This window comes from Parasteatoda tepidariorum, chromosome 11, assembly GCF_982258835.1.
Source record: "Parasteatoda tepidariorum strain Cologne lab strain chromosome 11, Ptep-v5.0, whole genome shotgun sequence".
Classification (NCBI taxonomy): domain Eukaryota; kingdom Metazoa; phylum Arthropoda; class Arachnida; order Araneae; family Theridiidae; genus Parasteatoda; species Parasteatoda tepidariorum.
In genome coordinates this window covers 59,478,271-59,500,081 of record NC_141765.1, presented here as the reverse complement: position 1 = coordinate 59,500,081, position 21,811 = coordinate 59,478,271, and the positions used below count along the sequence as shown (strand labels likewise).

The 21,811-nt window shown below is 27.9% G+C and overlaps 2 protein-coding genes across 4 annotated transcripts in view; one reads left to right on the top strand and one right to left on the bottom strand.

The window, feature by feature from the left end:
* LOC107457163 (uncharacterized) overlaps positions 1-1,309 on the bottom strand; it is a 48,657-nt gene extending 47,348 nt beyond the window's left edge. The window contains exon 1 of the mRNA XM_016075253.4: positions 1,171-1,309. The gene's annotated coding sequence lies outside the window, so the exon portion shown is untranslated. The remainder of the gene's footprint in view (positions 1-1,170) is intronic.
* Positions 1-21,290, top strand: part of LOC107449551 (putative cytochrome P450 49a1) — a 47,818-nt gene extending 26,528 nt beyond the window's left edge. Inside the window, exons 1-10 of one of the 3 annotated variants that reach the window (XM_071187419.2) lie at positions 1,449-1,565; positions 4,625-4,868; positions 8,525-8,735; positions 11,503-11,693; positions 13,935-14,139; positions 15,436-15,613; positions 16,928-17,100; positions 18,201-18,279; positions 19,196-19,396; positions 20,971-21,290. In XM_071187419.2, the coding sequence (XP_071043520.2) occupies positions 4,640-4,868; positions 8,525-8,735; positions 11,503-11,693; positions 13,935-14,139; positions 15,436-15,613; positions 16,928-17,100; positions 18,201-18,279; positions 19,196-19,396; positions 20,971-21,078 (1,575 nt within the window). In that variant the 5' untranslated portion in view covers positions 1,449-1,565; positions 4,625-4,639 and the 3' untranslated portion in view covers positions 21,079-21,290. Of the gene's footprint in view, positions 1-1,448; positions 1,566-3,017; positions 3,226-4,624; positions 4,869-8,524; positions 8,736-11,502; positions 11,694-13,934; positions 14,140-15,435; positions 15,614-16,927; positions 17,101-18,200; positions 18,280-19,195; positions 19,397-20,970 lie in introns of those variants that run through there. The other 2 variants (XM_071187418.2, XM_043043969.3) reach the window with 2 other exon arrangements.
* The last annotated feature ends 521 nt before the right edge of the window (positions 21,291-21,811 follow it).

Below are 21,811 nucleotides of genomic sequence, written 5' to 3'. Positions count from 1 at the left end.
AACTGAATATAAAATTATTTAAAAATGTTCATGTTAAAATGAAATTGAAACTTCTGAGCTTTAAATCACTTCGAATAACTTATATCAACAATTGTTTTCTCATAATTATTCTAAAAAATAGAAATAAAGAAGGAAAATGCATAACCAAAAGGTAACATTGGAAAAGAAAAAACATTTCTTTGCGAAGTCGTATTTGTTAATCAGCTTTCAATCAACGATTTGTTAACCACCTTTTGAATTTCTCCTACATATTTGCTGCAGCAGAAAATTTCGAGAAGAAACAAATCCATAAAGTATTTAATGTTTTTTTTTAAAATTTCATTGGGTACAATATATTATACATCAATATAAGGATGATACCTAAAAATTTTTTTCTGATGTGAAGTTAGCCCTTGACATATCTCAGTATGTACTAAGTAAACCTCAGAGGTTCAAGCATGAATAATTATTTATATTGAAAACAAAAAATTTTTATTTTTTTCAAATAAGTATTTTTAAATACCAATACATGTCAATTAATAAGTATTAGAAAATGTATATCCATAAAAAATAATATTTTTAAGCACAAAAAATGTCAATAAATTAACAATAGAGAATGTATGTATATCAAAACTACACTTTTACAAACACATTTTAAATTTTATTTTAATCAGTAAATTAAAAAGAGTTCTATTGGACAAAAACTTCAATATCATCAAATAAAACTAAGTTTAATTATTTTTTTAAATTGTTAAAATTTTTATAATATCATCAAATAAAACTAAATTTAATTATTCTTTTAAATTGTTAAAATTTTTGTAATTGCATAATTTATTTAAATTGAATTAAAAATTATTTCAATTTAGTTAAAATATAAGAAATTTTCTGGTTCGATGATAATGCCTGCCAATTTGTTCAAATGTGATGTAAACCCTTAACCTACCTCATTACATACTAAGTAAATCTCAGACATACAATCTATAAAAATTGTTTGTATTTATTATTAAAATATTTCATGATTTGCAAGTAATATTTATAAACATCAAAAAATCTCAATTAAAACAAAATATGGAATGTATATCAATCAAAAATTTGCAGTTTCTAACATTCAAAATTTAATAATTTTTTGGGGAATTTCAAAAGTTAAATAATCTCTTCCATGTTTTCCGATTAAAGCTTAATAATAATTACCTCAATAAGATAGAGCACACCAAACTTCATTTGTCACATGATGTAAGCAAAATAACATTTATCAAGATTATTAAAGATCGAAAAATAAACAGTTTTGTTAATCTTTTAACCTATTCTGTTATCAGACAACACTGTAAGAGTTACAATCTAAAATTAACTTACATGCTTTGGAGTTAGATAAGCAAAACTTGAAAATCTTATATCGCGCTTAATCTTTATGTGTCAAATCACTCACCGTGTGTGAATACGATAACATGCTTCTTTTTAACTAAAAAATTAGTTTAACTTTTAATAAATAGTAAAACTAAATAAGCAATTAAACTTTTTACGAAGATAACTAGTAACATTTTTCATTCATCTTTGCACAATATTAGGAAACTTCGGGGACATATCAAGTAAGGCTTTAAGTCTTCCCCCATTCAAAGAGTTGACTATTCAGTTCCATCTTTCACTGATACACCCATTCTTTTTCAGTCGGCTTTTGTTTCTGATAGTTTTATATGTCATTTTTCAAGGTAGAAAAATAATATTTTATATATATATATATATATATATATATATATATATATATATATATATATATATATATATATATATATATATATATATATATATATATATATATATATATATATATATATATATATATATATATATATATATATATATATATATATATTTATAATGTAAATAATATTAATTAATTTGAGTGTGATAAAATTCTATAAATTTGTGATAAAAGAACCGAAAAATTTAATACAATACTCTTGGTACTTCAAATTGAAATAAAATCTTCTCATTAGTAATGAAAGATGTATATAAGGATGACATTATATATAAGGATGACATTACCTATTTGATAAAAACTCTTCCGCTTTAATACTTTTAACGCTCTTTATTCCTAAATAAGTGTCAGCTTTCGGGAAAAATATGAAATAAAAAATTGAGTGTACATATGCTAAATATCACTTATAAAAAAATATACAATTGTTGAATTTTTTTAAAATCTTAAGCGTGCATATTGTACACTGTAAGACATTACGATAAAAAATACTGTCACTCAGAATGCTAGTACTTTTTATCGTAAAATTCATTTGACCATACTATTTTACGGAGCAAAAAATCTGACATCGTACTTTTTAATGTAATATTTGTTGTAAAATCACTAAATCACTGTAACTAAATAAATATTACAGTAACTATTAGGGTATAAAATTTTACGGAAAAAAAGATTGTACGGATGCCGCATTTAGGATGTACTTTTTATCGAAATTCGATCTGGAATTTCTTACAGTGTAATAAGGTAGTACATTTATATTGAAGGATATATGAAAAATTTTATCTCTATCGAAAGTTTAGAAAATTATGAAATTTTAAAATTTTCATATTTGGCTAAAACTGTGTCTTACCTTTTCCATATATTAAGAAAATGAAAAAAATACGCATAAAGTTTTACATGACAAATAATCTGGGTAAATGTTTTACGTTCACTGCGTAAAATTTTGGCTACATTTTTAATTCTATGTTCAAGATTAAAAAATTATTTTATATCAGAATATTTAAATGAAGTTTTAAATTTTTTTAAACAAATAATCACAAATAGATTACAAATTCTTACCTAAAAAGTTGCAAATGCGTTAGATGTTATGCATTGTAAGAGAATATATAAGTTCGCTTTTGTGCCCTCAAGCAATTGACCCCTTTTACCGAAGTTATAAAGTTTCATATCACTAAACTAACTTAAAGTTTACCGACGGAATTTAAAGCGCATAATTCATTGATTGAGTAATAAAAGCTGTTTCTTCAGTTCTTAAAGTAATCAGAATTCGTCTGCTGAAAGAATATAGCATTTTCGTGTTTCACAAACAAAAGTCTATTTTTAAAACAATATTTTTATTTTTAACAAAGCCCTAACAAAACGTTCATTTTCACGTCTGCTAATGCAAATGAGTCGTTGAAATATGTGTCTAGTCAAGGATTTTTTGTTATGCCGTCATGATATTCGTTAAGCCTTGGGACAAAAGTCAAATGAACGTCTTTACATTATTTGAACAAGTGAGTATATATATATATATATAAGAAAAACAATTTAATTGCGCTTTAATATCTTTGCACGAGTGTTGCGGTGAAAATCGAAATTAACATTTGAACAATACTAAAGAAATAAAATAAAACAGATTACATTTAAGATTGTTAATACACTTTGAACATAGCTAGAAATAAAACTTACTACTTATGCATTCTATCTTTTGTGTGAGTTTGACGCCTTTTTGCTAAGAATGAAGTTTATTTTAAGCATTTATATATTATTGTCTTATGCAAACAGTATTTGTAATTGATGATAAACATTAGTTTGAATATAAAAATGTTTCTAAATAATTACGCAAATTTAAGACGGTTTTAATTTATTTTGCTACTTTCGTGATCCAAATGTGTGGATTATTTCGAAAACATTTAACGATAAAAATAATTTTTTCGTATATACGTTTAATCAAAAGTACTTTATAATTTTTTTTTGTTTATTCTATCATCCATGATGAACAACAAATCCAAACCGCATGCGTGAAATCCAATATAACGCATTGGAACACAAAAATTTCGTGGAAGACTTATAGAATGTAGCTAAACTCGCAATTGTGTTATTTTACAAAGAGGGTATGGCTCTAAAACCTGTCATAGTACGCCTGATGGTATAGGTTATCTAAATGGGCTTCATGTAGCACAGAGCAGAATCCTCTATCAAGCGTTGTGATCGTGAATTGTAGAATGCAACAACATGCGAATCAATTATCCAACACCAGGATTTGAACCAGGGTAAGAGCTTGTTAAGAGATAGCGATATCCATTTTGAACCACCCTGTGTCTCATCGTTAATTTCATCTTTTATTCAATTTTTCCGTTGAAATTTAGTAGCATAGTTGATTGATAAATCTTAATGTTCAAACCCATGACCTTGTTATTTTGAACGTGACTCAAAAAACAAGCGAACTATTGAGTTAAATACCTAACTAAAATCGCTTTCGTTAAGGGCTTTTGTGAGAAATTGCATCGTTTCAAAATTTCAGGAATTTTTTTAGAGAACGTGTAGCGCCAGCTGTCAAAATTCGATTGACCTGTGAATTTTGACCTTGAAAAGTATTGACTTTTTTTGCCCATTTTACCCTTAAAAAATCATTAGAAACTGTCTTATGTCACAGTATTTATGTTACGTAATTATTTATAATGAATAGTGTTTTATTTACTCACAATAAACCCTACGCTTCACTCATTCATTTTAACGATAATGAAGAGTGGCTCATTATCTCACAAAGAACCATTCTTCATTCGTTTACTTTAATGATAATTTGTATAGAAAGAAATTTGATAAGAATTAATGATAATTTGTATAGAAGTCTTGAAAAATATTATCCTTCTAAAGTGTTAAACGTGTTGCAATTGTTTTTTTTTTTTTTAGGAAATTCTTTCTGGTATGTGGAACTCAATTGCCGCTATAAAGACGCGGTTTTCAATTGCTGTTCGCAAAGCTCTACAGAAAAATGTTACAAATTCAAGATCGCTGCCAAAGCAGTATGCTACTACTGCAAATACCGAGAAAGATGGTTTTAGAGACTATAATTCAGCAAAACCATTCAAAGAAATCCCAATCCTGACGAGACTTCCAGTTATAGGAACTGCTGGACACCAATTACCTTGCTTTGGTACTTTCACATACTTATTATTTTTACTAGTTACTTTTTATCTACATTTAACGTGGACACCAACCATAACTTTTGCAAAAATAAATCTTTTCGCCTTTTATGACTATCTGTAGTGTATATGTAACTGTGAAAGACCAAAATTAGCTAATAAAAGCAAAAATAACAAAATGACTGCCTTTTATTACATATATATTGAACTGTAGAATTTTATAATAAATTTAATTTTAGAGACATTAAAAAACGCTATATTATAGAATATTCGAAAAATTAAATAAAAAAAATATATAATTGAAATCAGATCAGTAGTTTCTGAGGTAATTATGAGGTCCATGGTTAAAAATATGGCTTACTAAAAAATAAAATTGAAGTTTGCAGAATCGTATGAGCTGCATGTTACACAACTTTGATTTTGTCACCGCAGCTCCTCCATAGTTTAAATTTTCGAAAAACACTTTACTAACTTATTACTTTACAAACTAATGCATTGTTATACACACTATGAGCTTCCGAAAAAGACAAATAAATGAAATAAAATAAGAAAGATTTAAAAAAAAATTCTATTTTCCGAAAGGGTTTAGATGATGCTCCTTTACTTTGAATACGAGTTAAATACTTTACACGCGTTGAATATTTTGAATATAAGATTATCTGAAGGGTGATCTATAACATAACTATATTCAATTTAATAACGTGGAGGTACAAGAAAAAGCTTCACATCAATAAACACTACATGGAAAATACGAAAATCAACCCCCCCCCCATGAAGATTTTTCTAAACTAAATAGAGAAAAACAAAAATACAAAAATAGAGAATACCAGATTATGAGAGTAACGCAGAATAAAAGGAATGTTAATATAAAATAAAACGAAGTACTCAAGATTTGAATGAAATTTGATTAAAAAACTGTTGATAAATAGAAATGTTAAAATGATTTTTTTCCATCAAAACTACCACTTTGTTATTAAATTGCTTTCAAACTGTCATTTCTCGAAAGCTACACAATAAAATTCCTTAAGAATTAAAATTTATTTCTTAATATTAATCATGTCAATATTTTATTAACCGTTTGCTAACTGTGCTAAACATTACAATAGCTATTATTTTGATACCAGCTATTAGTGCTCTAGAATGAATTTGTGTTGTTTGTTTTTATATAATAGGGTAAAAAATAAACCTTTATATTGACTGTCTTTTTTTCTTTTACAATTTTTGTTGACTTGGGGCAAAAAATAGACTGTTTTTTTGACCTCATTATGCATTTAAATTGTATCTCGTACATTTAATTACATAACAACCCATATTTTTCTAATTTTTTTTTCAATGATGATTTCTATACAGGGTGAAACAGTTTAAATAAAACATTACTTTACCTTCTCATATTTAACGTTATAAATAATTTAAAAAAAAGAATGATATTAATTTAATTCGTCTTAATTAGAAAAAAAGCAGTTTTAAACTTAATGCTATTATTGTAGTATAATGTAGATACTGTGAACAGTGGAGGAAAAAATAGTTATACTTTCTTGTATTAGAGAGGAGACAAAGCTGCCGATTAAACAAATGAGATCCCCCTCCTAAAACCTTATTGAAACTATCGTAAAACTGTTTTTCAAAAAAGTAGATCAGTGTAATTCGCGGCTATTTTGGCCCATTTTTTTTGTTGACAATTTTTAATAAAGTTTAGACTAGGTTAAATTGAAATCTTTTTGATAATCTTTTCAGATTTAAGTTTCTTTCTGATTGGAAATAACGCGACTGAAGCCAATATATGTGCTGAGGTGAAAATGACATTCCCTCCCAAAACCTTTTTGAAACTATCGTAAAACTGTTTTTCAAAAAATTAGATCAGTGTAATTCGCGGCTATTTTGGCCCATTTTTCTTTTTCTTTTTTTGGCAATTTTCAATAAAGTTTAGACTAGGTTAAACTGAAATCTTTTTGATAATCTTCTCAGATTTAGGTTTAGTTCTGATTGGAAATAACGCGACTGAAGCCAATATATGTGCTGAGGGGAAAATGACATTTTGGCTGGAATGAGCAATAGTTATAACTGCTGATAATAAAAAGAGAAAAAAATATGACCTAAAAGACGCTGTTCTTTTATAAATAAAATAGTGTTAGTTTTAAATTTATTTTATTAATATTTGCTTAAATTAGCTAAAAATTCAGCTTGTGGTGGTTTGTTTATTATTTGTTCAATCACTAGAGATTGTAATAATTTTTCACAGCGACATTTGTAATAATTGTGTTGCATAATTTGCAATAAAATTTCTAATTGTTATTTGCTTCTGTGAAAATGGTATTAGATACAATAAAAATAAATAAATACATAATTAAAAGACATTTTCATTAGATTAAGAAAAATATCTTTAAATCAATAACAATTTTTATTATTGTATTTTAAATAGGATCAAGTTCTAATTGTTGTCACTTATACTCAAATAGAAATAATATTAGTGCTCTAACAATATGATCATTAAAATAAAATTTTAAATTTTGATGCAACAAGTGTTTAAAATCACGTAAACAAGATTTTTTTTTATTTAAATTGTTTTTTGAAAGTATTAGTGGTCCTTTTGAGAATAGGTTTTCTGTTTCCAAAATTTGAAATAATTTTTCTAAAGCAAAGAACTTGTTCTCAAAATTTAAAAAAAAAAAAAAAGAACAAAAAAGCAAAATATCAATATGCTAATATGAAGATGAAATGAATGTGTAGGAAAACCACGGTTTTTTTAAAAAAGCATTTGTGCTCCTTTTTTTCAGTATTTGAAAAGTTATTCAATCATTACGTTGTTTTGGATCATAAAAAAAAATGTTCAAAAATCAAAAAATTTCCATTGTTTGTAATGACTTTTCAATAAATATTTCTCTATATCTATAAAGATATTTTAATGAATATTTTTCATAATCTTTCATGAATTTTCAATGAATTTTTCAATGAATATTTCTCGCAATCTTTTATTAGTTTTCAATCAATACAGTGGCATGCAGAAGTCTCCGGCCAGTTTATTTTTCATAACTTCTTACAGCCTGTGGCTGTTTATTCACGTAACTTTAAAAGGATACGTAACTATAATCTGTTCTGAAAACATGAAGTTGTTTTGTAAAACAAATAATTTTCTTTTTGTTTTTTCATTGTAATCAAAGTAAAAACAAACAAACAATATACTAGCCGAAGACATTTACAAGCTCATATATATCTCCTAATCAATGAATATTTCGCAATTTTTTTATTTTGTTTAAATTTCTTTTTTATGATTTGAAACAACATTGTGATGCTATAACTTTTTGGATATTAACAATTCGATACTTAAAACTTCTTCATTTTCACAAAGCAGTGCCGTTGATACTTTGCGCCATTTTCGTAATTAGCATAGAGACTGGCTAATAAAACTATCAATTAACAATGGATAAAACTATCAATTATAAATAACTATTGCAAACTCGCAACAGTTATAAAACTAGCATATTCTTTGCTAAAAAGCTTAACGTAACATGACATCAGAGCCTCCAAAGTCATGTTAAGCCTATTATGTTAAGCCTAAAGCTATATCATGTTAAGCCTAAAAGAGCCTATTAGTTTTTCATCAGAGTATATTTTATGATCAAAGTATTTGCAGTAAATAAATAAACTAAAGATATGTGTTTTTAAATAGGTACATATGATTTGGAATTGCAATTCAATGAAGGGAAGAGATTTGTTGGTGACATATTTCGAGAAAAGTTTGGATCAAGGGATATTGTTGTTTCCTTTAGTCGTGAAGATCTCGAAACCTTATATAAATATGATGAAAAATATGGCAGAAAACTTAACTTTCCAATTGATGAAGATGCCTCGCAGATTTTTAAAAAAGAAGATGTGCAAATGTAAGTAAAGTTATGTGTTTGTATTGTGTTTTAACACAATTATAAAGTACTGGTGGATGGATATGTTTTTGTATTTAACAATACGTTAGACATTAATGATATATGGTTTTAAACCTAGGGATGTTAGGCTTATATTTCAATGTAAAGTATTTGTGCTTTAGGTAAAACATTACACGTTATTTTTTACCCCTACAAAATTAAAAGAATATGAAAAACCCCTTTTAAAAATCGTTCTGAATGAACTTTTAAAGCAATTTTTTTATTTGAACTTTCAACAAGTTCTTTACTCTCTTAAAAAAGCTTTTAAAATGAGCAAAAGTATTTTTTTTGTAGGAATAAAATTTATAATCGTTAAACTTGGAAATAAGACGCTCTCGAAAGGGAATTTTTCTTCCTTTTTATTACCATAGAATATGTGTTGTTATTACTAAGAAATGGATTTCTTACTTTTCAATATTACTTTTATAAAAAGTTTATTATATTGTTATGCAAGAAAAGTTACATTTTATTTTAAATGTTTATATATTAATGTTTTTTTTTAAATATACGTGGATACAAATCTTTTATGGATATTTTAAAATGTGATGCATCGATATTTGCTTACATCTTTCAGTTGCTCATAAAGAATTAGACTGATTCAAAAGGTATGAAATTTTGCATGTTGGCATACAATCTTTACACGTTTATTAAAATTAGCTACAATTTAAATTTATCGTCATAATTTTATTTTAAGCAGAAAAATTGAGTAAAACCTACTCAATTTGATTTTTATTTTATTTTATTTTATTTTATTTTATTTTATTTTATTTTATTTTATTTTATTTTATTTTATTTTATTTTATTTTATTTTATTTTTATTTTATTATATTTTATTTTATTTTATTTTATTTTATTTTATTTTATTTTATTTATTTATTTACTTATTTTTTGATTTTTCAAAAATGTGCTTCGACACTTTATTCGTGCATTTTGAACAAACTATTTCTCTTGATTTTTCAAAAATATTCAGACATCCTCAAATAGAAAAGCTCGTCGCACATAATATGTCGTGGAGATAATTCGTCACGATGACAATTCGTCGTGTCCACAATTCGACTAGGTGACAATTTGTCGTAAGGCACAATTAGTTGCTGTGACAATTTGTCGAAAGGCACAGTTAGTCGCTGTAACATTTTGTCGTAAGGCGCAATTCGTAGCGGCGACAATTTATCACGGACATAACTCGTCGCAATGACAATCTGAGAAATATGGCCCTAAGCTTAGTCGGGAGAGCAGTCCAAAATTTGAACCCCTTAATGTTAATCTTACTTTTGCGTATTTCACTACATCTTGAGAATTTTTTAAGCGAATCGAAAGATTTTTGCATAAAATTGTGAAATTCTCTTTCAACAAACATAATTCTATGCAAAAAAGATTTATTAATATTTTTTATTATTTTTTATTACTTTGTTGAATAATAGCCGAAAATTTTGAACTGGCAGGCATAAAAATTTTTACAGCTTCTCAAAGAATGTAAATTTATTTTTCGAAATGCTAAATTTGAACAAAATCGGTTGAATCGTTAGCTCCTGAGAAATCGAACACGATTTCGTTAAAATTTCATATTAAAGCGTCTAAATTTTTACACGAAGAGTGAGAATATTATTCACACACACACAAAAAAAAAAGATTTTTAAGGAATTTTGAATATTTATATATATTTAATTTTTATTAATAAACTTTGGACTATATAATTGTATTATGAAACACAAACCAGGGTTATTGAAATATTATTATTTATAAGTTCACAAAGAAAAATATTTGAAGGAAAATTTTGCAATTTAATTGCAGAATAGTCAAAAATCCTTAAATTAAAACAGCAAAATGGCTGTAAAAACAGTAAATGTGTGACAAATTTTTTTTATTTTCTCATTTCTATCCATTGAAGCTTGACAATAATGTTATAACTGGTGTATATTCAAAAATATTGTTTCAAATATTGCAAGAATAGTATTATTTTGACAATTTAAGAAATCTTGTTTTAAAGTACTTTTTCAATGAAAAATAAGCATAATATTAGAAACATTTTCTTAAATATACGAAAAAAATACATTCCGCATTATGTTCGCTTATTGAATTTTACGTCGTTTAAAAGGAAAAAGTTTCAAGAAGAATGATTTTTTAAAATTTTTTTGAAAAAGAATTTAAGAAAAATTGAAGTCACCTGAAATAGCATACTTAAAAGGACATTTTATATAAAACGAACAAACAGAAAGTGATTAAAAAGTAATTAAATACCATATCAATAACATCCAAACGGTTTTTTTCAATTTTATTTAGTTGAATAATGGCTCAGGAGAAGTTGTTATTATTGTAAGCATCCAATTATGATTATTTTGCGCTAGTCGACATTTTAGTCCACAGTCTAAACTTTGTGAGCTTCATTATTGCTCAAAATACTATACAAAGAAAAAAAACTATAAGTAACTAAAGCAACATAGTCGTATAAAACGACAATACACTAGGGAAAAAAAACTTAGGCAATTGGAAAAATAATAATTTTGTGGATTAGTGTAATTTCAATTATTATCAAAGTTTTCAAAAATTCTTATTGCTAAATTATCGTCGTTTGAATCCAATAAATCCAAATTTCGAAATTTTGTTACAGTTACGTAAATTGAAAGTAAAAAATCGTTTAAAGATTTATTCTGGCTCAAATGTGAAATTGTTAATTGTCAAAAACTTTTTAGATCGTTGGGCTTTGAAGATTTGATTGTATTTTATTTAGGATTGAAAAAGAATGGTATCGTTTGAGAGATTTTGCTAGGCAGTCGATGTTAACTCCTAACGGTGCAAAGACCTTCTTAAACAGCATTCACGCTGTTTCAGTAGATTTCATCAAAAGAATGGATACATTTTATGGCGAAACCCAAGAAACTCAAGACTTGATGAAAGAAATGTATAGATGGGCACTAGAATGTAAGTACATTTTAAAATGAATATAATTTGTGGAGAAAAAAGACTTTTACTGAATGATATAATATTTTTACACTGAGAAAAAAAGTATGGTCAAAATTAACAGAATATGGTAAAATTCACAGTATTTCTGGCTCTATAGGAACACCAAAAAGCTTAGTAATTTTTATTGAAAACTTTGGTAAAATTAATAATAAAATAGTGTTTTATAATATGTGATAAAATTTTGCAAGTTCGGTAAAATTTGGTAATTTTATCATGTCAACTTACAGCATGGCATAAAAACCATTTATTCGGTAGTATTTATCTTTTAGTATCGAATTTTTTACTAATATTGTGGTATAATAAGAGCTATTATTTTGAAAACCAGAATTTCCGTTAAACCGTTACCGAGTGAATGAAAGAAAAGTGAAGGAAAGAATTGCTAAGTGAATAGTTTAAGCAACGTATATTTTGGTTTTATTAACCAAAATTATGTTTTTTCCCTTTTGATTTATTAAAAATGCCATTACCATACAGTGCGGTAGTATTACCAGTATTTTTCCTCCGTATATCAATATCTTAATTTATTAAACATTAAACTAGACAACGTAAGGGGAGACCTAAAAGTTTCCGTTCAAAAACAGTGGAATCCATATTTGGTATGTCACTCGTGCAAAACTACAGTGAGCTTTTAGGCAATTACCTCATATTTTAATTAGCTTGAAAATACCAGTTGGGTAGAAGATTTTGCTGGTTGAAGAAATACGAAACTGCCTGCTACATTTCTTCAACTGACAAGAATTGTCACCAATTCAAGAACTTTTTGAGATACTGCAGATAAGACCATAGCATGAGGGAGAGATCAAGACTGTAAGGTGGGTACTCAAGTACGACCTTTTCTTAAAGCGTGCAATTTTCTGCCTAACGACATTTTTGATTTGGAGACATGCGTTATCATAAAGTAGAATTACCCCATTTTGTAGTTTTAATGGATCTTTCGTTTCCTTTTCAACGTTTTGCAGCACAATAAATTGGAGATGGAGATACCTGATTCCTTGAAATCAATGAGCAACTGATCCCGGTAATCAAAGAAAAGGGTAATCACTAACTGCTAAAAAGCAGAAGAATATTCCTCTTGGTGTCTTTGTAAGCAATTGACAATAATGTCACCATTTTTAATGCTCCAGCATTTTTCGCACACATTTTGGACATAAAAGATTGGTACACTTATCACATGACTAGATGTTGGTGCTCTAATACTTGCATCAGTGATGCGCTCATTTGCTTAAAGTCTGAAACGTTACCTTCAAACGAAAAGTGCATCATCACGCCATATTTAATGATAGTCTCATCATTTAATAACAATTAAAACAGATAATTTTTATTATTTAAAACAGCTGATATCATAGTTTATTGACACTGGAATGAGTGATCAAATGTATATTTGACGGATTTTCTGAAAAATTAATAGAATAATGTAAAAAATATTTATAATAAATGAATAATATTTAAAATATATTATCATTAAGACATAGTTTTAAACTACAAAACTTTTTGCGCCAAGTGTTGTGTAATCTAAATTGATGTAATTAACAGCTTATAACGACAAAGGCACGGTAAATATATAAATTTAGGCTATTTTATTCAAATATAAAATATTGTATTATTGTAATGATTATTCTTTGTATAATATATTGATGTTACTATATTTTAGTTACATCAATATTTTACAAAAATAGTCAATGCAATCTATATTTTAGAAAATGAAGCTGTATGATGAAAAAATGTTCTGGGTAGTTACAAATACAAAACTTGGACAAAAAATCGCAGAAATATAATACAAGTTTAAACGTAGTAGAAGTAAAAACAGTAGATGACAAGAGAAACTTAAACTCCCAACTTCTAAGCTGATTTGGATGAAACCAATACAAGAGACAAAATATTGAAATAGTAAAAAATTGCACTATCCGTTGTTTTTGAAGATTCTTATATACTCCAAAAAATCAGCTTAATATTTAATCATAATATCGGCATGATAACCTAAATACGGTGCTAAATTGAACCCTTTTTCGTTCAAACTGAACCATAATGATGTGCAATCAATGTAAAGAAAGATTATTATTTTTAAAAATGTCGTTTAACATGGCGGGTTATAAAAGCATCAAATGGGAACGATATTATGTCTCAACACGTTTCAAAGTTGATAAGAGTGTTGCCTTTAACTCCAGATTCTAATCTAATGAAACTGCTTCATTTATCCAGCTATCTTTGTTGTTGGACTTAATACCAGAATAGGATGCCTTGATTTACCTCCAAGATCTGATGGCAAAAGAATGTTCGAACTACTAATGAGCCAGTTTGAGTGTATGCAGACTTTGGAAGGTTTTGCCGGCAGCCTACAGTTATGGAAGTCTTTGCCTATAAATACAATGGCACGCTATCAAAGATCTGCAGCTGAATACAATCGGTAAGTTTTTAGTAGTGATGTAATATTTGTTTAAAGTTATTGTAGATTTGAAACTTTTCTCGCATTTTGATATGTTTTTCTTAAAATAAAATAAACAGACATTTGTAAATTCTCAAGTGCTGGCCGGACTGTGTGTAGTGGGCAGGGCGCTGAACTCACATCAGAAAGGTCCTGTGTTGGAAACCCAGACTAGGCATGGATGTTCTTTCATACTTTGTATTATCTTCCTTACAGTCGAAGCAACGTTACCCCATCTAAAATGGTGTCCCTGAAAGAGGACCACCAAATCTGCTCCACTGATACCTGAATGAAAAGTGTCAATCGAGCAGGCATAGGAAAAAAATTAATTTCTCAAGTTTTACTGAAATGATAAATAATTTTCTTTTTTAGAAAATGCTTGCAATCGTTGCCGCTATTGTCCAGCTGAAATCTTGAAAACATTTCTCAATTTCGAATTAAACTGAAATTATGAAGATTTTTTTTTTCCAATTTTGATTTGTTTAAAAAGCTTGAATCCATGAAACTTTGGCAAAGTTCTGCCTTTTCACAAGTTGAAAAAATATCAAATATAGTAACTCTATAGTACGGGCTACAATGCTCTTTTTTCAATGCTGCTTTCGGATAAAATTTCCTTTTTCTCTTGTTTAGAAAGCTTACAATCTCAGCAACAAAAAAAAGTTGATATTGTCAACCATATGACTACTTTTAATAATAGTTACGTTAATTATGTTTCATGTTGCTGAAAACTCTTAACTATCGAAATCGTAGTTCATTGTAATTAACTAAATTACGTCTGAACTCTTTAACTGACCAGCTATTTATTAAGCTAAGTTCAGAAAGGATCTCATATAGGTAATAATATTAAATAGTTTTTTCAAAATCTAATATTCGATTTTGTCCATGCTGCAATTAAATGGATTTGCGAAAAACACTTCACACTGCTTTAGTGTTATTTAATAGTTATGTTATAAAATAAAACTCGAAATGAAAACTGCATTAAGACTACCCTGAACAACAATGTTTTCTTTCTAATGGATTTAAGAGGTTTCAAAGAAGGGTCAAAAGTTTTACTTCTCTAATATTATTTTTACTTTTCGCTAAGTCTTTGAAACTAACTGCATGAATCAAAAAATTTATGTATGCAACTACAAAACTCGTTTACCCATTTATCGATTGGTTACGAATCAAAATTTACATCAAAAAGATTCTAACCAGACAGAATTTTTGTTGTTATACATTTATAAATGTTGTTAAATATGATTGTATTTAATGCTGATTATATGTAACTGTGAATAGCTTAGCCATAAAGCATTTTGATGGTGCTTTGTCTGATCTGGCTAAGACGTATGAAAAACAACATGCTGATAAAAGTGAACTACAACCGACTTTTCTCATGAACTGGTTGAAAGAAGGATTGGACACCAAGACAGCTATGCTTGTTTTTCTAGATATGCTACTAACAGGCGTTCAAACGGTATGTTTGCTTACTTACTTTCAAAAATATCTGCATACGAATATTGTAGTTAGTGTAGTAGTGTTAATTTACATAAGAACACTCTTGAATTCTGTATAAATCTATTTTGCTAGAAAGTTGCAACCAAAATATTTTGCACTTACCTTTCTTTAAGAACGCTTTCACGGGCTATCCTCACGGGGAATCGCTTTCACGGGAAATTAATGTAAATATGGAAGAATAATAAAAGAGAAGAGATAAGAAGAATAAAATAAAAAATAAAAAGCAAGAACCTCTGTTGAATTATTTAAGTTCTTGTTTAAACGCATCGATTCAAGTTTCTCGTAAACAGAGTTACGGAAAAATACGAAAAAAGCGAGCCAACCTGAATGACTTTTGATCTAATTATAGGATCTAGGACACAAGCTTAATGGTACGAGGGGGTGACCAGATATGCTTATTAATTAGAGCAAATGATATTTTAAGTTAAGAAATCAGACACTAAAATGTATTTTTTCTAAATAAACATGTTTTTTTTTACAGTTTTTTCTTGAGTCTCAAAATATAGGGGGTGGCGGCAATCAGGGAAATATGGTTCCAATTGTTTGATCAGGAAAACAGTCCAAAGTTTGGATCCCTTTATGTTAATTTCTCCTTTTGTGTGTATCCCCACATCTCGAGATTTTTTTAAACCAATTGAAACATTTTTCAATTTGCCAAAGAAGTTCTCAAAATATGGTGAAATACGCATAAAGTGAAAATTTCATTAAGGGGTCAAAATTTTAGACCGTTTTCCTGACCAAACTATTGGTACCATACTCCCCGGATTGCGGCTATGCCTTATATTCTGAGTGTCAGTAACCCAAATCCGTCAGGAAAATGTTATGTTTATTAAGAGAAAATACGTTTTTGTGTCGGATTTCGTAATTTGAAACATCGTCTGCACTAATTGATTAGCATATTTGAAGTCACCTTCTCGAACTATCAACATTGAGTTCTAGTACATGAAGATCTGTTCATTAGATCAAAAGTTATTCAGGGTGGTCCGTTTTTTTCGCACTGCACATGCTTTTACGGCCCCTAATCCCCTAATGTGCATACTCTTTATACTTCATTTTTGATAAGTATTCTAAAAATTTATAATAAAGATGGTTATCCCAGAGCACCCTGTATATTACTTATGATAACGTATTTAATATCTTCACTAATTCCATCCGATATCATGAATTTTCCTTTAAAAATTTAGTGCTACTAAAATATGTGTGTGAAATAAATATATGCCTCTTTTAATATGTTTATCTTTTATATAAGTGTTTCAAAAAAATTTCATTTCAGACATCTCACGCTGCGGGATTTTTGCTTTACTATTTGGCAAAGAATCCAAAGAAACAAGAACTGATGTTTGAAGAGCTACGAGAAATACTACAACCCTCAAATGATGGCAGCATTTCCTACGAAACTTATGACAAGTTAAAGTACTCGAAGGCTTGCTTGAAGGAATCGCTTAGGTAGCAAAAATTTTAGATTTTATTTCTCTGTCATTACTATTTTCGTTCAGCCTTATTTTTTAAGTGTATATGCATGCATAATTGAAAAGGCATGGGTCATTTTCCTAAAAAAGTCCCATTTATTATCTAAACAAACATAAAAGTGTAGTCGGCACTCGATATAACGACCTGTTTCGCCTAAACGAAATCGGATGTAATAACATGAGATCACTATACAATTAGAGTTCACAAAATATCGTAAATATATCATAACCCATAAATATTGGAGATTAGTTTCGAAATAGCCATCCTACTTTTTTTTAAAAAAGGAATTAGGAAAACGACAAAATAACTGCTAATTACGTAACTTAATTTACGTCGGAATGAATTTGAAAATCATATTTGAATGAACTGTTTCGGACGTTCAAATGAGCTGCAAAACATCGCGCTTATATGGAAAGAAATCGGGAATTTATTGTGAAAAAGTCGTTATAGTGAAAAGATCATCTAAATGATAGATCATATACTAAAGTGTGTAGACTATTTTTTCACTTTTCGTTTAGTAAGTTAAGAAATTATAAACAAAAAGCATGATTTTTTCTTGAGATTTATTTGAAATGTAAAGCTTAACGTGACCAGTGAATTCGTTTCTACTGAAAGAAAAAAAAAAGTATCATTATTATTGAAAAACGAAGTGTTGAAAAAAATCTCAAGTTACTTTTTATTTTACCGTTTCCTTTTTTGCCTCATTTTAATAACATTATAAAAATATTTACAGCAACTTCTAGCTTCATAACTTCAATTTTAAATTGTAAAAATCTTCGCAATCTGTTACCGATTTCTACACGACGTAAAGTAATTTTAAAACAATCATATATAAATATGCCGTTTTTCACTATCCCTAGTAAGGTGAAAGTGGATCTAAAAAAAAATATTTCACGACGTATTCCCACAAATATAATCAAACGTGTAAAACATGTAAAGTTCATTTCCCATAAATATAATTAAACACAAAGGAACTTTTTCGAAAAAAAATTTTTTTTTTGTTAATATTTTTCAGTTTTATAAAATGAATACAAAGTTTGATGTTTTTAGTAATTTTTACATATATATAATTCAAGATTGACCCCAGTTGTTGGCGGAATAATTCGAGCCTGCAGCAAAAATCTGGTCATTTCCGGCTATCAAGTACCCGCAGGGGTAAGTTTATGCTTCAATTATATGCATTTACATTTGAAGCTTCCTTTCAGATGAAAAAAATATACTACTGTGCGTAAATCATTTAGATCTGAAATATAACTTAATTCACCTTCGTAATTTCATCTATGGGTCTTAAGGGCTTTGCATGTAAAAACGAATTTATAATATAGAACTTCTAGTATATCTTTATAATCCTAATATAGTGGACTCTTAATTATTTAGGACCGCCTAAATAAATTTAATTAGCTTAAAACATAATTCGTTATAGTGGAACAAAAAAAATTGGAACCATGTCGATCTTAATCAAAAAGCTATTCTTATACTGAGAAAAATTCGCTCTAAAATTCTTCAGCCAAAAAAAAAATAAAATATTATAAATATGGATAATCACAATGAAGTGGACTCTCTATCATCAGGCTAACGGGTCAACTGGGAGGGCGCTAATAAAATCTTTTCTGGTTGCCTTAAAACAAAATTCGTTTAAGTGGTACGAAAACATTTGGAAAATGTCGATCTTAGAAAACTGCTGTCTTTCGCTTGGAGAAATTTTTGAAATGAAATTCGTTGAAGAGTAAATAATGAGCTTCACGAAACAATGAAATAAACTACATTTTGTTATATTACAAAAAGTTGTAACAATAATAATGAAAAATTTATGTTACTCTTTTTTCTTTTGTCTGAATAAAATTATTAATAACCTATTGAATAATAATTTTCTATTTTTTCTTTTAATTTTCATCAAAATTTGATTATCCGGGATAGTTACTTATTTGGAGATTTCCCAACATGATCAGAAGTTTACTGAAATATGTAAATTATTAGCCCAAAAAGATCAAAATATAGGAATTTTATAAGCTATTTAATTCTGGTGAATAGCTGAATTATTCGATCATTCTAATAAAATTATTTTTTTTAGACATTGATCGCCTTGGGATTTCAACCAATGAGTTTAAATGAAGAAGAATTTGATGATCCTGAAGAATTTATACCAGAGAGGTTCCTGGTAACATCACAGCAGGCCTCCCAATTTTCTCTTCTACCATTTGGAGGAATAGGACCAAGAACATGTGTGGGTCGAAGAATTGCTCAGCAAGAAGTCATTTGCCTTGTCACTGAGGTACTGTTGACTTTGAATTCGATAAAATTATTCTATACTCACAAAGGGTCTTCCTTAATATTAAGAATACGTATTTGTGAAAATGGTGGCAATAAATATATGGTTGAAAATAAATATTTAAGTGAAAATTAAATAAAAATATTTTCAAACTCTCACTAATCGGTAATGAGGGATAAAATGCTTTAAAATCAACTAAAAATCAGTTTGTTTGAAATTGAGATTCAAGTAAAAGGCAAATGGATTCTAGTTCTACTAGACAAATAATTTGGTAATTGATTATTTTTTTCTCTTCAACAATCATTATAGTTGAGAAATTATGATGATTAAAACTAATAATACGTCGTCATAGTTCAGAAATGCTTTATTTTTTACTTCACTTGCGACCTCTAATTAAATTATCTCCACTTCATTTTTACAAGAACTCTATATATGTTAAGAGTGGATAATGCAGAACACTATCTTTATTAAACTCTAGTAAAAAGTGATTTTGTTTTACGGTACGACAAAAATGCTACTAGTGCTTTCTAAATTAAGTAGAATATTATTGAAGATTTAGACAAATAAGCATGCGCATTCAGGGTTGCAAGTCTATATTCAAGCGAGAAAAAAGCAAAAACGCTATCCAAATTAGAGTTGAAAGTGGATGTAAAAAAACACTAAAACTTGTTTAATTGCAGTAGGAAATAGGAGTAGAGACTATAATTACTACAGGGTTCCCACTCTTTTAACAAAGCAAAAATTAAGCACTTTTGTTGAAAAAATTAAGGACTTTATGATTGTTTATCATCTAATATCACCAGTGACAGTTATTTAACTTTGTAAAAAAAAAAATCAAATGAGAAAATAAAAAGCAATTTTATTATAATGTAAGCACGGATATAATTGTATTAACAGGGCTAGCCAAAGACATACCAGGCAATTTTTGCAAATCTGGGTCCGGTTTTTTTTAAAAAACACTTTCAGATTGCTAAAGGTTAACATCATTAATAAAACTATTCCATTTTTAATGATTTCATTGTAAAATTAAGCGCAGTGCTTTGTTTTTTAATGTATATTAAATAAGGAAATTCAGCAGAAACATAAATTAAGAGTTTTTATATTTAGTTAAGCCAAAAAAATTCTTTCTCTTATCTTGATAAAATGCTTAATTTATAAGGGTATATAATAAAAGAATTAATGCTAAAAAGTTCGAATTAAGCATGAAATAGTTTTCTAAACTCTCTCACATGTTAAATTAAGTCTTATTTCAAGTAAAAACAGGCCACACTAATATTTAAGCACCCTGTATTAACAAGCGGTGTTATAGGGAATAAGTATCGCAACTAATGATGTAACACTTTTTCTAAAACTCTAACATTATATTGCAAGATTTCACATTTTCGTATACGTTTATTTTTAGAGTGCAATGGTGATCAATATCATTTTAAACAAAGATAAAAATTTCTTTAACATACCTATGAATAAAAAAAGTATAAACTTCGTTACCACTTTTAACTATGAAATTGCAGGAAAAATAAAGTATTCTATTATAGCCCATAAATATAAAATGTTTTAAATAAAAAACTTTTTTTCAGATCCTCAAAAAGTATAGATTAGAATACCACGGAGATGATGTTGATGTCTATGCGCAATTAACCTGTCGTCCAACATCTCCCATTAAGATGACATTCATCAGAAGATAAGAAAGAGGATTATCTCTTAAAAAGATTCTAGTCTTTTTTTTAATTTAATATGTTGCATAAGTACAAATTTTTTTTCAAGGCTCAACACAGCCAAAAACATGTGTACTGAAGTTTTTTTTCTAACCTCTTGCGTAATTTGACTGTATCTATAAAAACTTAGTGCCAGTTTGCTGTGTTTTTTACAAAAAAATAAATATGTAATTTCCTTTTGAGTATTTGATGCATGTATTGATAGTTTAAATTTATGACTCATATTAATGAAATGTTAAGTAAAACTACAGTCCTACTTTGAATAGGATTTAAAGTCCTTTTCCACCCCTATATAGTGACCATTTGACTTGGTCCCGAGGGTGGTCAATTTAGACAGGTTCCACTGTATTTTAAAATGCAACATGAATTTAAGTCTGAACTATTTCATTCTTAAGATTACAATACTGAGTAGCATCTAATAAACACAAAACTACTCATTCAGACATGTTTCAAAATAGAGTTTAGAATTAGTCAATATTTCTAACAAAAACCAATAAATTAGTCAAACCTAAACCAATTTTTTATTTTCAGTTCAAAATGTATCATGTGAAGAATACTGGAAAAATACCCATTATTGAAAAAAAGAATTTTTTCTGTTGTCATCTTTACTCACTTTCTTTTCTTCTGTGATTCTGAATTATTTTTCATTATGTAAAATTAACAGGCAGCACTGAATTATGCAAAATTTAAATTTTGGTTAAAA